Here is a 19,955-nt window from a genome sequence, read left to right as displayed (position 1 = left end):
TCCCCACGTCCATGCAGTGACCAGGGGGTTGAGGGAGGGGATTGTCCCCCTCTGAAACCCCACCTGAAGTGCTTTTCCAGCTCTGGGACTTCCCAGTGTGAGAAGGATGTGGAGCTGCTGGAGCAGCTCCAGAGGGGAGCACGGAGCTGCTGCCAGGGCTGGAGCCAGGCTGGGAGAGCTGGGGGTGTTCACCTGGGGAGGAGAAGCTCCAGGCAGAGCTCAGAGCCCCTGCAGGGCCTGAAGGGGCTCCAGGAGAGCTGGAGAGGGACTGGGGACAGGGAATGGAGGGACAGGACCCAGGGAATGGCTCCCACTGCCAGAGGGCAGGCATGGATGGGATATTGGGAATTAGGAATTGTTCCCTGGCAGGGTGGGCAGGCCCTGGCACAGGTGCCCAGAGCAGCTGTGGCTGCCCCTGGATCCCTGGCAGTGCCCAAGGCCAGGTTGGACGGGGTTTGGAGCACCCTGAGACAGTGGAAGCTGTCCCTGCCATGGCAGGGAGTGGGAACAACGTGGATTTTAAGATCCCTTCCCACCCAAACCATTTTGGGATTCTCTGCTCCTGTGCTCAAGGGTCCCCATAGAGTCAGGCAGAACATTTGGGGGCACATTTTTCCCAGCAGTTCCCTGGCATGGCCAGCAAGGATTGTCCCCAATGTCACACCATCAGAGCCGAGGCTGGGTGAGCGCTCTGCAGCCCTCTCTTTTCTTCCAGATTTCTTCCCTTTGGGATGGGTGTTCCTGGGATGATTTGTGTGTGAATCCTCCTGGGCTCTGTGATACTGAGCAGCTGGAAGAGGATATCTGTAAAACTCCCTCCTCTGGTTGGAATTCAAGAGCCCGGCCTAATTATTGCCATCGGACATCTTTAATTAATATGCTGCAGAGGCCAGAGATAAGAGAGGGGCTGAGCACACCAGGAAGGATCCTCTCTGAGATAAATCAGCAATTTGTAAAACCTAATTGCTTTGGCTTGGAAAAGTGGAGGGGCACTTTGGACCACTTCCCCCTCCTGCCTGGGATTCTGGGGAGCTGGGGAATGCTGCTGGTGCCCAGCACAGTCACTGCACCAGGAGGTTCTGGCTGTGCCCCAAGGATGGGACAGAGCTCCTGCCCTTTGGAGCCTCCTGCTCCCATTTTCCAGGCAAACTTGGGAAGCTGCATCCCTTTTGCTGATGATTTTATCTAACCTGGGAATATTGACCCAGCGTGGTGGGTGTGCTTGGGTTCTAACTCAGTGTTAGGGATGGAGAAGGAATTTTTTCCAAATATTTGTCTCATTCTGAGGTCAGGTTGTGACAATGACACAAGTGTGTCTGCTGCCCTCAAAGTGCTTCACAACATCCCAAATTCCTGCCTGGATGTCTCTATATGAGGAGCTGGAAGAGAGCAGGCCTGTGCAAACCTCCCGTGGGCTTTATCCATGTCTTTGCCAAAGGGTTCATCCTGCAGGACATGGAACCGGCCCTGTGGGCTTGGGAAAAGCCTGGGAGCAGCTGTGAAGCTTCTCCTTCCTTAATGGTGTTCCTGGAGTGGGGCCAGAGGGCTCAGTGACTACAAAATGCCAAATCTTGGGTATGGGCAGAGAGGGAAAGAAAATGCAGTTATTCCAACCCAAAAATCCTTACTTTTATCTCCTTCCAACACCATGGACCAGGTTTATGTCCAAGTGCTTGATCTTGCCTTAAGCCAGAGGAAACCCCACATACCTGAGCAGCCCCACATCCTCCCTTTGGGCTTCCTCCTGCGCTGTTCAAACTCCAGCTGTTCCTGGGGGAGCTCCTTGGGATGTTTATTTGTTATCAATCTGGATTTCACTGGAATAAATGCTGCACATCCCCTTTATCCAGTGGCTGGGCTTCACTGTGGGGTTTCACCATCTCTCCATAAGCAGGAAAGGCTTCCAAGTCCAGGAAATTCCTGTTTGGGACAGCAAACCATGGCTTGGTTGTTCCTTCCCAGCCACGCAGGAGAAAGTCCTTGTCAGTGAGAGGGAGCAGTCCTGGATCCCCACAGTGCTGCATCCCAGAGGGATGAGCCAGAGCAGGAGATCATTCCTCCCCTCCCCAGCAAATTCCCCAAAATCTCTTTGGCAGAGGAAGGGAAATGCACGGAAGGAGTCGCTGTTCCTGCAATGCCTCCAATCCTCACGAGAGCTTTGCAAGCAGGAGCTGCACCAGAGCTCCCCAGCCCACTGACCTGCTGGGATGCTGCTGCCTTATCCCTGTTCCCAGCAGAAAATTTGGCTGTGCAGGGTCCTGCTCACCCCACTCCTGCTTTGCTGCAAGTGCAAACCCAGCCCAGCCCTGATTTGGGGGATTTTGGCATTATGGGGCCACCAGGTCTGCCCTGCAGACTCTCAGCTCTCCTCCCAGGATGGGTTTTAGTCAAATGCTGAGGAAGGGCTGCTCCCTGTCACTGCTGGAGAATCAGGAATGATGCTTCCCAGGCCAGGGATTTCCTGCTCTTTGCTCTCAGCCTTGCTGCCTCTGGCCAAGGATGGGGCTCTGCACGCTCCTCAAGGCCATGGCAATTCCTGCAGGAGTTTGGAAACAAGCCAGCCCTGATCCAAGGGGAGTGAGCCAAAAAAACCCCAAATTCAGCATTAGGAGCACCAGTGAATGTGTCCAACAGCACTGCCCCTTGTTTTCTCTCTGTGTGTCCATTGATCCCTGTTACTCCCATGAGCCTGTTCCCTTTCTTGCACTTCAGCAGTTATTTCTGAAATAGGGTTTTTCTCTCAAATCCATCTTTTGGGATTACTCCAGTTGTTTTCTCCTAGCCTGAGGCTGTGCCCTCTCCTTAGCTCTGCTTGGCATGGTCGTGGCCACTTCCTCACCCTTTTTATCTTGGCTTTCCGTGTCCAAGACTTTCCTCTCTCTCTTTGTCCTTTTTGCCCTGTGCAAAAGGACCACACAGAAGTGGGATGGATATTTGTGGCATCTTGGAGGCATCCACAGGAGTGCCCTGCATGGCTGAGGAAAGAGGCTGGGACCTTTTCCTCCCCAGGATTCTCCTCCATCACGGTGGCTTTGGCTCTCCTCTGGCTCGGGCAGTACAATGGCTTTGTGGCCAGGATTGCCTTGGATTGCTCCCTGCCTCCCATCCTGAGGGAAGCACATTCCTGCATCCTGACCCTGTGAGGTGCTCACAACCAAAATCCTTGGAATTCTCCCTTCAGCACCTCAGCAGATGATTCTGTTCTGTCAGAAATCCTCATTCCACACATCCCAGCACTTGGAGGGGAATATTGTGAAATCCTGCTTCCTCTGCAGGGACAAGGAGTCTCTGGGCTCCTTGTGAGGCCAAGCCTTGTGCAGATATCTGCAGATGTTGGGGCAGAGGTTGAGCTGAGCAGGGCTCAGGGAGGAGGTGGCTCAGCAGTGCAGATCAGATGGCTCCAGAGCCTCCCGTGATCCATGGCCAAATCCTGGAGATCCAGGGTTGGAAACATCCTGAGGTCAGGGAAGGAAGGAGCTCTGCTGGCTGAGGAAGGGCTCAGCTCCCTGGCAGGAAGCTCTTTGATCTGCTGGTGACCATGAAGCTGCCCAGATGTCCTGGTGGCTGTTGGGGACACAAGTGTGGCCTCTGAGGCAATCCCTGGGGACAATCCCTGCTGCAGGGAAGGAATGACACCCACAAAAGCAGAGCTGGGGGTGAGGAGTTGCTGCATGGTGCTGGGAGAGGGCGAGCAGGATGGAGTGGCTGGAAAATCCACCTTGCCAAGGAGATGCCAAGACTGCTCCTGGCAGCTGTGCCATTCCAGGAGCAGCTTGGAAGGCCAGGCAGGGGTGGGATGGCAGCACCCTGGGCACCTCAGCCTGGCTGGGGACAGGCACAGCTGCAGCTCTCACCTGCTGGGACCAATTTTCCACCGGTGCTCCAGCCCACAGAGCTTTGTTCTGCTCCCTGCCAGTCCCTCAGGTTTCAGCACGGGGCTGTGATCCTTCAGCTGCTCCAGCTCGACCCAGGGAGGGTTTTCAGCTGCACGTTTGCCAGGAGATGAGGAGGCTGAGGGACCTGTGTGGGGTCAGGGCTCAAATGAAGGGATTCAGCCAAGGGAAAGGGAGATCAGGATTTGGGCAGGGTGGGACCTCGTGGATCTCATGCAGGAACTGTTCTTCCTGTGCCCCTGCCCACACTGGCATCTTTCCCTGAAACCACTGAATCCATCTCCAGGGAAGCAGGAGCACGGTGTGAGGACATCGCAGGCGCCCCTGAGGGCTCCTTGGCAGGGGAATTTGGGGCTCTGGGGTGGGAATCTTTCCCCAAGCTGCTCCATTGTCCTGCTGAGATAATCTGGGATGGAGCCAGAAAGGGAAGAGAGGTGCTGCCAGGTGCTCAGGGAATGCAGGGACACCTTGGCAGGCTCTCCCCTGCCACAGCCACCATCCCAGGCCTGGGGAGAGCTGTGGGTGCATGGCACTGGGTGTTCCCCATTCTTGGGGACACCACAGGGGACAAGGCAGACTCCCTGCTCAAGCCCCCCCACAGGACATGTCTGCTGTGTCCCCTGAGCTGCACCTCACAGGTTGTCCCCCATCCTTCTCCCTGTCACCACCTCCTCACCCTGCCCTGCCAATGCCTGCCCTAATCCCGGTGCTAATCCTATAAACCCTCAGCAAATCCTGCCTGCCCCTGCCTCCCCACGTCCCCTCTCCAGGGCAGGCTCTGTGGGGTCTCCAGATTGGGCCTGCTGGTTTTTTTGGGGTGCACAAAACTGCCACCCCATTGGAGCACAGGGAAGGGTGCTCAAATCCTGGGGGATTTGTTCAAAGCACTGGCAGATAAGAGACAGTTGAAGAACCCCAAAATACAGCCCAGAATGTGACCAGGTGCTGGTTTCACACTCTCAGGAAGCAGTTCCTGTGCTCAGCATGAGCTGCTCCAGCCCAGATCCCTTCTCCACTGCTGAGCCCCAGGACTGGGCAGGGAAATTCCTCAGGGAGTGCTGGGGTAGGACTGGCCCCATTCACGCAGGGTTCACTATTTCAGCAGGTCTATTTAAGGCTCCCTGGGCGTCTGGGAGCAGGGCTGGCACAAAGGGAGGTTCCATGCTGTGAGGTGCTGCCTGTGCCCATCCCAGGGCTGGGACTGCTCACAGCATTCCAGCAGCTCTAGGGCCCAGCTCAGAGCCATCCTCGGGCTCCTCAATCTTCCCCAGCAGAGCTCACAGTGCATCACTGCATCTCGAGCTGCTCTGGAGAAGATTAAACTGACCTAAGAATAAAAAGAAGCCCTGCAGTTCAAAGGGCTGGGATAAGGCCTGGAATTGTGCCAACCTCCAAGCTCCAGGAGGGGATGGGATTAGGAACCCTGAGCAGATTACCACCCACCCCGCATTTTGGTGCACAGGGAGGGTGCTGAGGTCCATGCTGTGCCCCCCTGGCTGGGTGGGCTCCTTGTCCCCCTGTTCCCAGTGCTGTGGTGGAGCCCTGTGTGTGTCTCGTGCCACCAACAACCAGTTAAGAAACTCCAGGAAGTGCCCACGCAAATGTAGGAGCTCCAACAGGGGCACAATTCCAAGGGGAATATCCAAATGGATCTCTCCCCGTGAGCCCTTTATTTCTATGGAGCTGCTGCCTTCCCCAGCACACTGGAGGAAGGCTCTGTGTGTATAAATAAATGGATTGTTATACATTATCCATCCACTGTGAGATGCCAGCAGCATGGATGGGATCACAGTGTGCTCCTGGATAACCATTCCCCCATTCCACACCCCTGCTCCCTTCCCTTTCACCTTAGGGATTGATCTAAGGGGCAGCTCCTTGACACCTTGGCTGGTTTCTAACACCCCCATGCTGCAGCTGGAGTGTAAGCCTGCAATCTGGAATGCTCTGCCCGGGGAGGTGGTGGAGTCACCATCCCTGGGTGTGTTTAACAAAGCCTGGATGTGGCACTGGGTGCCAGGGTTGAGTTGAGGTGTCAGGGCCGAGTTGGACTCAATGATGTCTGAGGTCTCTTCCACCCCGGTTATTCTGTGAATTCTGTGAATCCAATCAATTTCCCCTCCACAACCTGACATTGCAATCCCCATCCTGGAGATGGGACTGGCATCCCAGAGCCTCAAAGACCTCCCAGAGGATTTGATGCCATGACCCCTTTTCCTTTTGTCTCCTCTCCGCAGGGACATACCAGGGCCAGTGGGTCGGGGGGATGCGCCAGGGTTACGGCGTCCGGCAGAGCGTTCCCTACGGCATGGCCGCGGTCATCAGGTCACCCCTGAGGACGTCCATCAACTCCCTGCGCAGCGAGCACACCAACGGCACGGCGCTGCACCCCGACGCCTCGCCCGCCGTGGCCGGCAGCCCCGCCGTGTCCCGCGGCGGCTTCGTCCTCATGGCCCACAGCGACGCCGAGATCCTCAAGAGCAAGAAGAAGGGAATCTTCCGGCGCTCGCTGCTGAGCGGGCTCAAGCTCCGCAAGTCCGAGTCCAAGAGCTCCTTGGCCAGCCAGCGGAGCAAGCAGAGCTCGTTCCGCAGCGAGGCCGGCATGAGCACGGTCAGCTCCACCGCCAGCGACATCAACTCCACCATCAGCCTGGGCGAGGGCGAGGCCGAGCTCTCGGTCATCGAGGACGACATCGACGCCACCACCACCGAGATCTACGTGGGCGAGTGGAAGAACGACAAGCGCTCGGGCTCGGGCGTGAGCCAGCGCTCGGACGGGCTCAAGTACGAGGGCGAGTGGGCCAACAACAAGCGCCACGGCTACGGCTGCATGACCTTCCCCGACGGCACCAAGGAGGAGGGCAAGTACAAGCAGAACATCCTGGTCAGCGGCAAGAGGAAGAACCTGATCCCGCTGCGCGCCAGCAAGATCCGGGAGAAGGTGGATCGGGCCGTGGAGGCGGCCGAGAGGGCGGCCACCATCGCCAAGCAGAAAGCGGAGATCGCGGCGTCCAGGTAAGGGCGCTCCCCCCCGTGCCGGTGTGTCTGAGCCGGGGTCCCGCCCTGGGCGCTGGGGATAAATGGGGTGAGAGGTTCTGTTGTTGTAGGGGCGCTGCTGGAGGAAGGCACTCGCGGCGGGTTGGTGTTATGTGGATCTTACGGCAGCCTTGGCATTGCACAAGCCTTGGGGTGCTGTTCAAAGCACGGTGGATCCAAGCCCAGTTGTACCTCTGGTAATTCCCAGTGGGCTGGGGATGCACAACCTCCCCAGATGAGGCAGGGAGGCCACGCAGGGCAGCCTGAGCAGGGGGTGGTGGCACCTCGGTGGCTGTCACAGGCTGAGCGCTGTCACTTAGGGGGTGCTGGTTATTTATCCCATTTTTCCCGCTCCTCTTGGATAAGTAGAAGAGCTCCTGAGATTGCCCAAATCCTCTGCCTGACTCACAGCCAAGAGGAACCATCCCAGGGCTGGCCTGTGCTGGGAGCATTCCCAGCTATTTCCATTCCCAAGAGAGTTTTTTCGAGTGGAAAACCAGTCAAATATGTGGCTTCAGCCCTGGGGAGGCTCTGCTGGAAAACAGCAGATCTGGGTGCCCTACAATGCTCCTTCTCCCTGGGCAGCCCTCATGGAACTGCTCAGAGATCCAGAGCTGGGATCTGCTGAAAACCAGCAGGAGGGAAGGTGAAAACAAGCCATGTCTAATTTAAGTGTAAATAAGGTCCCAGCTCAAAGCAGGGCCAGCTCAAGCACCCTGTAGCTGGCTCCCAAAAGGCACCTGGAGCTCTGTGCCTTGCAGGGAGCTCCCAGACCAGCAGTGAGGCGAGGAGGAAAAGCTCCTCTGGAGAATTCAGGGCTCTTTGTATCACATTTTGGGGTGGTTTATTAGAGCATGTCATTTCTTTCTGTTTCTGAGCAAGGGCTATATTTAGCAGCCAGGCTGGGAAAAAGGGCTGGGGTTAGGGGAAAAACCCAGGTACCTCCTCAGCCTCCTGTGCTGGATTAATTGGTGGGTCTGGAATATTTGTATGCAGAGTCACACTTGAAATCTTTATCAGCACGTCTGCCAAGGGCTTATCTGCAATATGAATGAGCCTCCTGGGCCTGCTTTGGGAGCACATTTGGGCTTGATGATGTTTTTGAGCTGATGGTTGGGAAAAAAAATGAAAAATCCTACTAGAATGGCAGGTAGGAAGCAGACTGCAGAGCAGTGGGAAGGCCAGATCTTTCCCTGTGGTCTGGGGATGGATGGGAATGCCTCGAAAGGCTGCAATCCTGGAAATGTGGAGCTCTAGTGAGCTGTGGGATGGATCCTGGAAATGTGGAGCTCCAGTGTGCCGTGGGATGCTGGATCTGAGAACCTGAGCATCCTCAATCCTCCAGTGGTGATGATCTTGGAACCCCATGAGAGTGGGATTGGAAGAGATGCTCAATGAGCTCTTGACATGTAATATTCCACCTCTAATTATGGGGGAGAAGGGGAAAAAATCAAGTCAGGAATGCCAGTTGTGAACAGCTCCCTGCCCTGCACTGACTGGATGGCCCAGGGCTCTGCTGGAGAGCAGCAGGGAGGCTGGGGAGTGGAGGGTGGAAGATGGAGAGAGGAGATGGATGGGATTAGGTGGGTCCAGGGAAGGATTCCTTCCCAATATCCCATGTAAATCTCTGCTCTTTTACCTTAAACCGCTTTGTCTGAAACCTCCAATCCCTCAGCTCGAGCTCTCCCCCCTCACGAGGCTTTTGGCAGAGTCTCTGAGCCTGCAGAACCAGAGCAGAGCAAGGTTTTACAGACTGAGATCCAGCTGGAAAAGCTTTCTTATTAATCTTAGTCCGATTTAATTTTAAAGCTTCCTAATGAAGGAACCCTCCCCTGCAGTGCCCACACCAAACTGCATCGTCCAAATGCCACAAAACAGAGCTGGGGGAGGATCCTGGTGCTCATTCCTGAGGTTTTGGGGCTCAGGGGTGGAACACCCCTCCTCTAATGCCAACACAAACTCCAATTTCCCAGCACCTGGTGTGGCTGTGCATGTGTGTGTGTGTGTGTGTGTGTGTATTCTTTTCTCTTTTCTATCTGAGTTCACTCTGCAGCCTTTCCCTTGGTGGGGAAAAAAAAAATAAAAAAATATGTGCCCACCCACGGCTTTCATTAAATTTGTAAGAATTCAGTATTTTTGAAAACTCTGCCGCTCTGTCAGATTTGGTTGGAATTGGCCAACACGTTCAAAAGTTATTAGTGTGGGAGTGATGGCATATAGATATATAAACAGCACAATCACAGGAGTGAGCCCCATTTCCTGAGGAAAGTAGGCTAAAAACACAGTGTGCTGGAGACATGTAAATTGCTTTCCTAAAGTTGTTAAGAGTCTGAGTAGAGCACAGTGATATCTGCACCTTTAAGGGGTTTCTTTTAGGGTCGAGAGGAGATTCTCCTAAATATTCTTTGCTGTAATTGAATGGGAGAGCACACAATTCCCTCTGATTCTCTGGAATTGTTCAGGGAGGAAGGGATGTGGATGAGGGTGAGGAGCTGCTGTTGGTAGCAGCTGGCCCATCCCTGGGAGGGTTCAAGGCCAAGAGAAAGTTTGGAGCAGCCTGGGGTAGGGAAGGTGTCCCTGCCCATGGCAGGGGTGGGACTGGATGAACCTTAAGGTCCCTTCCAACCCAAATCTTTCCATGATTCCATGTCAGTTTTCAGGGAGAGACAAGGAGGGAACTCTTTGCCAGCCTGTTTAAAAGGAGTGTTCAGGGTGTTTTCTGAGTGCTCTGGGAGACCTTTATTCCCTCTCCAATCAGCCAAGAGCCTGCAGTCTTTCTGCTGCCACCCTGGAAGGGTGAACACTGGACACCCCGAGCCCCATCTCATTAGTGTTAATTGACACCTCAGGCAAATGATCTGTAGGCTCTGGTGTGTTATTATCCACTAAAATAAAATATCCAGGCAACAAAGGTGGGCCAGGGAGCTCAGCCCAGGCCCTGGTTTTTGGCACAGCCACCTGCTGGGGGGAATGGGTGCACAGGGAATGTCAGGGGACATCAGGGCTGACTGCAGCTCTCCAGGATGGGTGATGGCAGCTCAGACAGACCCTACATCTGTCCTGCTTCCACAGTTGAGGGGTTTGTAACCAGTGTAACCCCATTTCAAGGGTCTGTAACTAGTGGCTGGGCTGGCTGTGGCAGGAGGGACCGTCCCTGGATCAGTCCCAGGGATGGGTGGCACGTGGCAAACACTCCACTCCTCTCCAGCATGGGGGATCTGCTGCCCAGTGCCTTAAATGAGAATTCCTGGGAGCAGCCAGTGCCCTGGTTCCCAGAGGGAATGCTGCTCCCAGGTCACTCCTAAGTAATGCTCTCCCTGGCATAATTATAGCCCAGCCTTGCACCAACCAGGAGAAAAATATAATTAAAGCTCCACCGTCTCAGGAGGAGCTGGGCCACAAATTAGCACAGTGTCATTCAACTCCAGACAGGGAAACTGGAGGGAAAGAGGAAAAGGAGGGAAATAAAGACAACCTGGCAGTGAGGAGGGGACAAGGGGGATGTTTGGACTCAGCCTGGATGCTCCCTGAGGATGCTGCAGCCAGGGCTGAGGTCAGGCAGCAAAGTACAGGAGGTTCTTAGAACCAAACAGGTATTTTTGTGAGAAAAATGGAAACACGGCTCGGGCAAAACCAGAGAAAAGCAAAGCTGCTGCAGCCCTGCTCTGAGAGTCACAGGAGTCTGTAAAATAATGCATGTGAAAATGTACTTGTGTTCAGTAATGTCCCCACCGGCTCTCCCGGCCCTGGTAATGTCCCCACCGGCTCTCCCGGCCCCGGTAATGTCCCCGCCGGCTCTCTCGGCCCCGGTAATGTCCCCACCGGCTCTCCCGGCCCCGGTAATGTCCCCACCGGCTCTCCCGGCCCCGGTAATGTCCCCGCCGGCTCTCCCGGCCCCGGTAATGTCCCCACCGGCTCTCTCGGCCCCGGCGATGCTGCTGCTTAATGCTCTGGCAGGCCTGAGCCCGCAGCTCTGCCATTGTCTGGGCTGCCTTTGATTTCGGGTTGCTGCTGCTGCTCTTTGGGTGCCTGGGGGTGCTGACCCCAATCCTGCCTCGTGCTGTCCCTGGGGCTCCTGCTGCAGATGGAGAGGGACAAGGAGGAGGAGGAGGAGGAGGGGTGGGGGTTAAGGGCTCCAAAAGGGTTTTGTGTCCCCTTCCTTGGGTCAGGACAGCAGGGACACACAAAGCCAGGATGGGGCAGAGCTGAGCTGGCTGCAGGGAGGGCTGAGCTGGTGAGGTGGAGCAGGGACTGTCACCAGCCCCTTTCCAGAAAATTTTGAGTCCAGGGAGGATTCCTCTGCTCATGGCTCTTTGGAGAAGTGCTGCTGCTCTCTGCTGAGGCCCTGCCAGCAGCTGAAGCAAGGGATTTGCAGGAGTCACCTCAGCCCATGAGCTGGGCACTGATGGGGTCACTGAGGGCATCACCTGGGGCCCCCAGGCCTCGTGTGGGGTGACTGTGCTCCCTCCCTCCCTTCCTGGCCTCCCCATCCTTTCCTTGAGGGATGCAAAGGGTCAGGGAGGGAAACACTCAGGGGGTGGATGGAGGTGACTCCAAGGCTGACAGCAGCTGGGGCAGGAGGTGATTCTCCTCACAGCACCTTTTCCTTGTCCCCCCAGCCCTCTCTCCCCCAAACCTCCCCTGTGCAACGCAAGAGGAGCAGAGCCTGGGCTGGCAGCCTCCACTGGGCTCTGCTGCTGCTGCTGCTGGAACTGAGCTTTCCCTCCTTCCCTGCCTCTCCCCTGCCTCCTCCCTCCCTGCTCCTGCCGTGCTGCCAGGGCTCAGGGGATGCCATTAGGATCAGCTGTTGGTGCTGCTGAGGGCGTATCCCCTCAGCCGGGATGACAAGGACACCTGTGGCTCACGACAGGCACATTTCCACCTCCAGCCCGGGCTCTGCCATCCCGGGGTGTCCCGTCCATCCCTCCCTCCCCACGGGCGACTCCTGCGGGATGTGATGCGATGTGAGCACCGTGCTGTTGACGTGCTCCGGCCATGCCAATTTAATAACTTCCTGCTCAGACGGGATTTGCAGCCTTAAGCCCTTTTGTGGCCGTGCCAAAAGTCAGGAGCAGCCTCCGGGCTTGCACAGGGCCGGCTCGGTGTGTCCCCAAGAGCCACCCCACTCCGGGGGGCAGCCTCCAGGGCAGGGCCAGGCTGGACAGTGAAGTGCCTTTTGTAGGGATGAAGATTTGCGAGGGAAAAGCTCGGCAGGTCATTTGTACTCAGTGGGGTTTTGGTTTTCATTGCCCTCCCATCCCTGACCCAGCACCTCTGATCCCAGCTTGGCCGTTCCCACCCCTTCCCTCTCCAGCGAGCTGAACACGGACCAGAACATCCCCTATCCACGGCCCAGGTGTGTGACAAACGTTCCCAAAACCGTTCCCAAAACCATTCCCAGCTTTGCCGGGCAGACATTCCCAGCCCCTCGGATTCTCCTTGTCCCCGTGGCTCTGTCCCTGTCCCCGCCAGGAGAGACCTCCCAAACGCGGTGCTCTGTGACAATCCCGCAGCCAAGCACAGCTGGGAGGGACGGCTCAGCCAGAGAACGGAGCAGGAGAGGGGATTTGGGATGCAGGAGGGGCATTTGGGATGCCGGAGGAACGGCTCAGCCAGAGAACGGAGCAGGAGCGGGGATTTGGGATGCAGGAGGGGCAGAGCGGTGCCAGCAGCGGTCACCTGTGCGGGGACAGCAGATGGAGGGGACAGGGAGGGGTGGCACGGGCTGGCAGCGAGGCGGGGAGGACGGGAGGTGATTCAGTGCTGGCAGGCAGCCCTGCCATGGGAAGGGGCTGCCCCGGAGCGCAGGGCAGGAGGCGAGGGCAGCGCGGGGAAAGGAGAAGCTGCCGGCTCCCCTTCCTCCTCCTCCTGTTCCTCCTCCTCCTCATCCCTGGCATCTCACCGCAGCCCATCGCAGCGCGGATCATCCGAATTAATTTAATCCAGCCCTTCCCGGAGGGGAGTGGGACCATTCCAACCCCCGGAGATCCCCCAGGAGCCTCTCTCCTGCCCGGCACAGTGATGGAACCTCTCCCTGTTGCTTTGGGTGGAGCAGCCCTTCATCACACGGGGAGGGAAAGCAAAATACACCAAAACCAGCAACACAAACCCAGCAGCCCCTGCTTTTCCTTTCTGCTGTTTCCCCTTTTCCTTTCTGCTGCTTTTCCTTTTCCTTTCTGCTGCTTTTCCTTTTCCTTTCTGCTGCTTTTCCTGCTCAACGAAACTGCAGTGCTGTTTTTCCCAGGGATTTCCCAGGGAGGAGGGAAGGAGAGATCCCTCCCCTGGCTGCCGCTGCCCCCTCCATCCTCATCCTCACCCTTCCAGGGGTGGAGAGGGTGCTGGGGATACCCAGTCCCACAGCTGGTCCCCAGGGCCGGGAGGGGGGATGCTGGCAGCCCCTCCCTCCCCAAACCCCCCAGCCGTGTCCCTGCCTGTCCCAGGGATGCTGCATCCCAAAATTTGAGTGTGGAAAAGAACGAAGGGGAAGAGCTGGGGTCTCTCTGCTGCTTTCCCAGCTCGTGAGAGAGCTCTCCGTGCTTTTTTCTTCTCCCAACTCCCATTTAGGGTTTCCTGGTTTTTCCCACCCTCTTCCCTTCAGCAACACCCCCAAGACCCCATCCTTGTCCCTCCCCACACCCTTTCCTCCCCAGGGAGAGGCAGAATTAATATCAAGAGGAAAACACAGAGGTGAGCCAAATTATTGAGGATTTTCCTTGCTGGTTTTCCTTCCCCCAAGTTTGGGATGCTGGGGGAGCACAGGGAATGGGCTGGGCTGTTCCAGGCTCTCCTTTCTCTTATTCAGGTTTGAAAAGCCCCAAGCAATGAGGTTGCTGTCACCTCCTCCCCACAGGACAAATGACAAGCTGCCCTGACTTCCTAATCCAGGAAATTAAAGGATTTGACTGTAGACCCTGCTAAGCAAATTTCCCCCCTGAAAATCCCAGGGGGATTTAACCCATGGATCTGACTGATTATCCCTTTAGAGTTGTGACTAAGAAAGTCCCAATTCCTCAGGGTGGAGGTAGGAAAAGTGAGATTTTGGGGCTCAAACCCCCATGCAAGCAGCTGGGATGAGGGAAGTGGCTCGTGCTGGGTGGGCTCTGAAGTTTGAGGCAGGCAGGAGATGCTTGTTGCTGCAGTAACGGGGAGGATTTATTCTTTTTCTCCCCACAGTCATCAGGGCTGGGGCCACTTGCCCCACAAAGGGGTGACAGAGCCCTGGAGGCACCTCCAGCCCCTCTCCCTCCTGCCTGAACCCACCAGGGCTGGGCAGGTGAGGGAGATTGGGTGATTTGTGCCCCAGGAAGGCAAAGTGACCAGGCTGGAGAGAGGCCAGACCTCAGGGGGGGACAGTGGCCTCAAAGCCCACCCTTTCCCAAGGTCAATCCTGGTGTTTTCACCCACCTGCCTCCTGCAGAGCTCCACTCCAAGTGACAGATGGCCAGGGATGAGGCTCCCTCTCCAGATGTTGATTTTCTGGCCAGCTGTAGATAACACCCAGGGCATCATCTCCTTGCAAAGCCCATCAGCTCTGTCCTTGCTGGGGGCACAAAGTTAAAAGGAAGGGAAATGCAGGAATCTGCCTGGCCCTGCTTATTCCATGTGTTCCTTGGCCAGGGAGATGCTGGGAGCATCCTGGTGCCAGATGTGCCTCTGGGTACCAGCTCCACCTGGCCCAGCCTTTTAAAGTCAATGGATTTGGATTTTCTTGGCATTTTTTGTTTAGCAAAACCAGAGATAAAATAAAGAAATCCTTTTTAGGATGGTGGGAATAAGGTGAGCCAGAGGCAATCCTGGCATTTGATGCTCACATCTTTCTACACTGGGAATGACCCAGCTCAAGGATGTGGTTTGAGCTGTTGCTTCCAGAATTTTGGGGACATGGCCCATCCCTGTCCCCCAGTCACTGAGACTTTGCACCTTTCCATGCTATGAATTCAGCTCTCCAGCAAAACTCCTTTTGGCCATGCCAAGACAAGGAACAGGACACAAGGACACAGCCTGGGATGTTTTTTCCCCCCTTACTCAGATTAAAAAATGAAATTTCAGTGTAAAATGGCAAAAGATCCCTCGGTGAATTCACTCCCCATTTGTAACTCCAAAAATATAAAGGTAGGGAAGGCTCTGGCACAGGTACCTGGAGCAATGAGCTAAACAGGACCTGGCTCCAGCCCTGTCCCCCTGAATTTGGGAGACCTGGAGCATTCCATGTCCCAGCTGTCCACGAGCTCTCCAGCTGCCTTGGGAATGATTCCCCCCCAGTGTGACATTTCCTGCTGTAAAATTACAGGGAAACTTGGATTTGGCCTCCTGACCACAACATTTTCAGTGCTTCTCTCTGATTTGCTTTCTTGGGCAGCAACAAACACATTGAGGGGATTTTTTTTTTTCCAGGATTAAAGAGTTTGAGTGTTTATTTTTCCTTCATTCTCTTGAGATGTGACTTCCAGAGCCATTTTTTCAGAGTGTGCCATCACCATTCCATCCATTCCATCCATCCCAGCCTCTCCCAACCTTCCCTGCCACTGCTGGGAGCTTTCCTGCTCCTCCTCAGAGCCCAGGGGTGATCCATCCTTGCTCTCATCCCAAAATCTCCATCTGGAGCTGCCAAGGCTGGCTCTCTCTTTGCTATGCACAGCACCTGCTCCGTGTCTGGCTGCAAAGAGCCCGAGCAGACGTTCGGGGCTGCATTACGTCATGTCAGAGGTCACATTAAGCAGCTTTTTTCCCCTTAATTAAGAATTCCAGCCATGGTTGGGGTGGGGGGAGAGGGGGAAACAGAGGGAAAAGCAGACGGAGGGAGCAGGCTGGGAAAAATGCCTGCGCTGAGCAGGTAAATGGGAATTTCTCCACAGCCAGCTAATTGGTGTGTCTAATATTCCACCCCCTGAGGACCAGCGCGGTGCTGCTGCCTGCACAAATCACTCCCGGAGAGCCTGCTGCAATAACAGGGAAGCCGCGAGAGCTGTGGGAAGAGCCAAGCTGGAATTAGGAGCGGGTTTGATCGGGGTAATAAACGCCAGATAGGGAAAATAACAAACAGGTTGTTAATTGCTGCCATCTCCCCGTTCCCTCGGGGCCGTGTCTAGACAGAGCCTGGCTCCGGGCTGCGCTCATCCCGGCCCTCCGGGGCGGGATGGATGCGGGATGGATGCGGGATGGATGCGGGATGCGGTGCCCGGAGAAGCCCCTGGCATGGAAAAGGGAGGCAGGATGGGCACTGCAGCTGTGCCCTAAATCAGAGAGCCTCCCGCAGAGGTGGAAACCAGACAGTCTGCAGTGGTTATTAATAATTCAGTCCCAATTTGTCCCATCTAGGAGAGCACGAAGCCCAGCCAAGCCTCCCCTCCTGGCTGCCCGGAGCAGGCAGAGCCTCCCGGGGCTGTTGCAGCGATCGATCCCAAGCTGGCAGGGTTTGGGAGCTGGGATCGCCTGTCCTGCCCCATCCCCGAGCGATCCCATATCCTCGGCAGAGCCGCACCGGCGTCCCCAGGGCTCGGGGCTGGTGACCGGCATCCATCCCCGGGGACCGGCTCTTTGTGTTCCTCGCTGGATGCAATCAGGGCTGGATCCCGCTGTGCCACAGGGACTGGAAAACAACCCCCGTGGAGCCCACACAGCCGAGGGATTCCCGCTGGGGAGGCTGCACTGAAAATCTCCTTTTCCTCACCTCATCCAGCCATCCCTTCCCAGCCTCACGCCTGCCTGGGTTTTCCAGAAAATCTCCTTTTTCTCCTTCATCCAGCCATCCCTTCCCAGGACAAGGTGCATCCCAAGGCTTTCCTGACCCCGGGGTTTGGATGAGAGAGTCTCAAACGCCCTGCAAATGCTCTCTCTGAATTTTTCCTGAAGTATTTCCTTGCAGCTGGCGTGTGTTTTAATTGAATTTTGCCGTTTGAAAAATACATGAAGCTCCGTAATGGAGGGAGAGAAAACATTCCCTCCTATAGGAAGATAAAGATGCATTTAAAGAGAAAAAAAACAGCCCCAAAGCTGCCTGATGAAGTATTGACCTGGAGACAAAGTGGATCAGATGGAGCCAACCTGGCCCCTTAGGAAAACTTGAGGCTGTTCATTAGGGATGAGCTCACTGCCAGCTTAACTCCATCCTCACCACTCCCAGCAAAGCCTGTGGGGAATGTGCCAATTTCCAGGTTTTCCATAAAAATAGGGACCACGGGGTCCTTTCATGGGGTGGAAAGGGTTTGGGACTTGTTGCAGCCTGGTGGTGCTCCTGTTGGAGTTGGGATAATGGGAGACCTCTGGGTGTGGGGTGGAGGAGGGCTGAGCATCTCCATCCCTGCACAGGATCCCAGCAGTAAAGCAGGAATTTCATCCTTCCCTCAGCCAGGCTTTGGGGTCAGGGAAGTGAGAAGTTTGCTGGGAAAAGAGCAGCCAGAGCTGCCTGTGAATTTTGGGAAACAGACTTTCTTTCCCAGAAATCTTACCCATAGGATGCTTTTTAACATTCCCAATAATGTGGATTTTTCTCTGTGTTCAGCACAGAGCTCCCTTTGACCCCAAGCATGAGTTTGCTCAGTGTCTGCTGCCTGGTTTTTATTGGAATGTATTTTCTGTACAAAAACGCTGGAAAAATAGGAATAAAGGGGGCAAATCCCTCCCCTGGATGGATTCAAACAGCGAATGGAGAAGGACTCACCAGTGATCCAGGTTTCTCATGGCTCCAGGTGCCATCCTGTCAATTCCAGGTGTCACATTCCCAGCTCTGAAATCTTTCTGGGCTTCTGCAAACTCATTCTAATTTCCAGCCTAATTTTAAAGCACTTTGTCCCACTTGTTCTCCTGCCAAAGCATTCCTGGAACCAAAACACCTCTCAAGCCTCACCTGGTTTGAATTTTGCTTCCTTCCTTCCTGAATCCCTGAGGGTTTTGCTGGGAGTTCACCCCTTTTTGGCTAAACCAGCCCCCAGCAGTGGCTTTGCAGCAGAACCCTTGGATCCACTCCTTGCTCACTCCAAGCCAGCCTGGAGTCACTGTTGGAATTCCTAAAAAGCCAAGTTCTTCCTTGCAAATCAGTTGATTCCAGCTTCTTATAGATTAGCTGGAGCTGATAAACTTGGCATTAGGAAGCAGGCCCAGGTATTATCCCTTCCCCTCTCAGCTCTGGCCAAATCACAGGAGATCTGCAAAGATTTTTGGGAATCTGGTTGGTTGGGATTTTTCCCTGCCTCCTGCCAGGTCCCCTTGCCAGTTTGACCACTTGCCCGCTCATCCTCTGAGAAGAGTGAGTCAGCTTGGCAAAAAATTAATAAATGAAATATTCCAGGCCAGCCCCAGCAAGGAGTCTCTGCCCTCAGACCCAAAACCAGGTTCAAAAGCCACAAACCAACCTGGTCTTCCCCCCTCTGGCTCTTCCCAATCCCAATCTTGGCCTGAACACCCTCCCCCAGCTCAGCTTGGATGGTGAAGCACACTAAAATCCTGGAACCATGGAATGGTTTGGTTGGAAGGAGCTTAAAGCCCATCCCATTCCCCCACCCCCGCCATGAGCAGGGACACCTTCCACTATCCCAGGCTCCTGGATTCATCCCAGCTGGAGGAGGAGGCTGGGGATGCTCAGAGGTGGGAGGAATTAAACAGCTCCTCTTACATCACTCTTCCCTCCATCCCCTCATGAGCCCACAGGAACAGGATGATCTTTAAGGTCCCTTCCAACCCAAACCCTCCCATAATTCTGTTTTATGGGGAAAGCCCCAGCCTTATTTTCACCGTGGTCTCCAGTTTGGCGTCTCCAACCCAGAAAAAATTTATGGCAGCACTTAGGGAAGGAGGAGCAGAGCGATGAGATCAGGCCCTGTCCATGTGTCAGGGAGGAAAAAGCCCCACTTTTCCAGGGAAATAAACTCCAGGCAATTAAGTGGGAATTAAGATTTAGCACACGCCACGAGCAGCAGGCGTGGAGAAAGGAGACAGCTGGTAAATTTAGGATGTGACAAAGTCATGCGAGCACTAACTGGATTACTGGCATTTATTTGGGAATACTTATGGATTTTATTATGCAACGTATGGATCTCCATAATTCTGCTTTTCAGTCCTGCCAGCGTCTCAGGGAGCATTACAAACAATTAATCAGCAGCACTCCGGGGAATCCAGTGTGTCCCTCTGCTCTGGGGAATCCAGTGTGTCCCTCTGCTCCAGGGAATCTATTGCATCCCCTCTGTTCCAGGGCATCCAGTGCTTTCCATCCTTCCCTGGGTGTATTTCAGATCAGAGGTGGCTTCATTGATGGGATTGATTTTCTGAGCCAAATCTCCAAGTTTTCATTTTTTAAATTTCCTGCACTTCCTGGGCCGATCCTGGGAGTCTGTGGGGATGAGCAGATCCAGAAGTCTTTGGAGTGAGTTTTCCAGGGATGGAAATCCATCCACCCCCCAGGGGTGGTAATTTTAATCCATTTAGGTTGGATATCAGCAGGAGTTTCTTCCTGGAAGGGGTGGCCAGGCACTGGAACTGCTCAGGGAGGGTCGGAGTGCCCATGTCTGGAGGTGTCCCAGGAATTCCTGGAGGTGGCACTCAGTGCTCTGGGCTGGGGACAAGGTGGTGATCAGTCACAGGCTGGATTGGGTGACCCTGGAGCTCTTCTCCACCCTCAATGATTGTGCTGAGTGCCACAGGGAGGAGCAGAACCTGGGCCATCCCAGAAGCCCAGTCTGGGGTGGTGGCTCCGTGTGGGCTCCTCCAGCTCTGCCACCACCCCCATATGCCCCAGCCCCTGGAATGGCACAGGCTGCTGCTCCAGCCTCCTTCCCTGGCAGGCAGAGAGGGCTAAACAGCTCCAGGCACCTCTCCAGGGAGGAGCAGAGTGTAATCCCGGCTGCTGAGCGCGGGCCAGGCACTCACAGACGCTGTTAATCCTCAGCTGGGCCAGCAGAGACCTGGGGAAGTGCTGCAGAGAGGCAGGGACAGCCCCAGTCCGGGCAGCTCCAGGCCAGGACATAAATGGATGGAGGAGCTTCAAATCCACATCCCTGAGAAGCTCCCCTGGAAGATGCCAGAGGTTTAAGGAGC

General features: G+C 55.3%; 1 protein-coding gene across 1 annotated transcript in view; it reads left to right on the top strand.

Moving 5' to 3' along the window:
- JPH3 (junctophilin 3) overlaps positions 1–19,955 on the top strand; it is a 46,151-nt gene that overhangs the window by 9,131 nt on the left and 17,065 nt on the right. The window contains exon 2 of the mRNA XM_084215029.1: positions 6,128–6,905. Coding sequence (XP_084071155.1) covers positions 6,128–6,905 — 778 coding nt within the window. The remainder of the gene's footprint in view (positions 1–6,127; positions 6,906–19,955) is intronic.

The sequence above is a fragment of the Fringilla coelebs genome, assembly GCF_963513975.1.
Source record: "Fringilla coelebs genome assembly, chromosome: 14".
Taxonomy (NCBI): domain Eukaryota; kingdom Metazoa; phylum Chordata; class Aves; order Passeriformes; family Fringillidae; genus Fringilla; species Fringilla coelebs.
The sequence above is the reverse complement of the archived record's forward strand: the minus strand, read 5'-3'. Positions and strand labels throughout refer to the sequence as shown.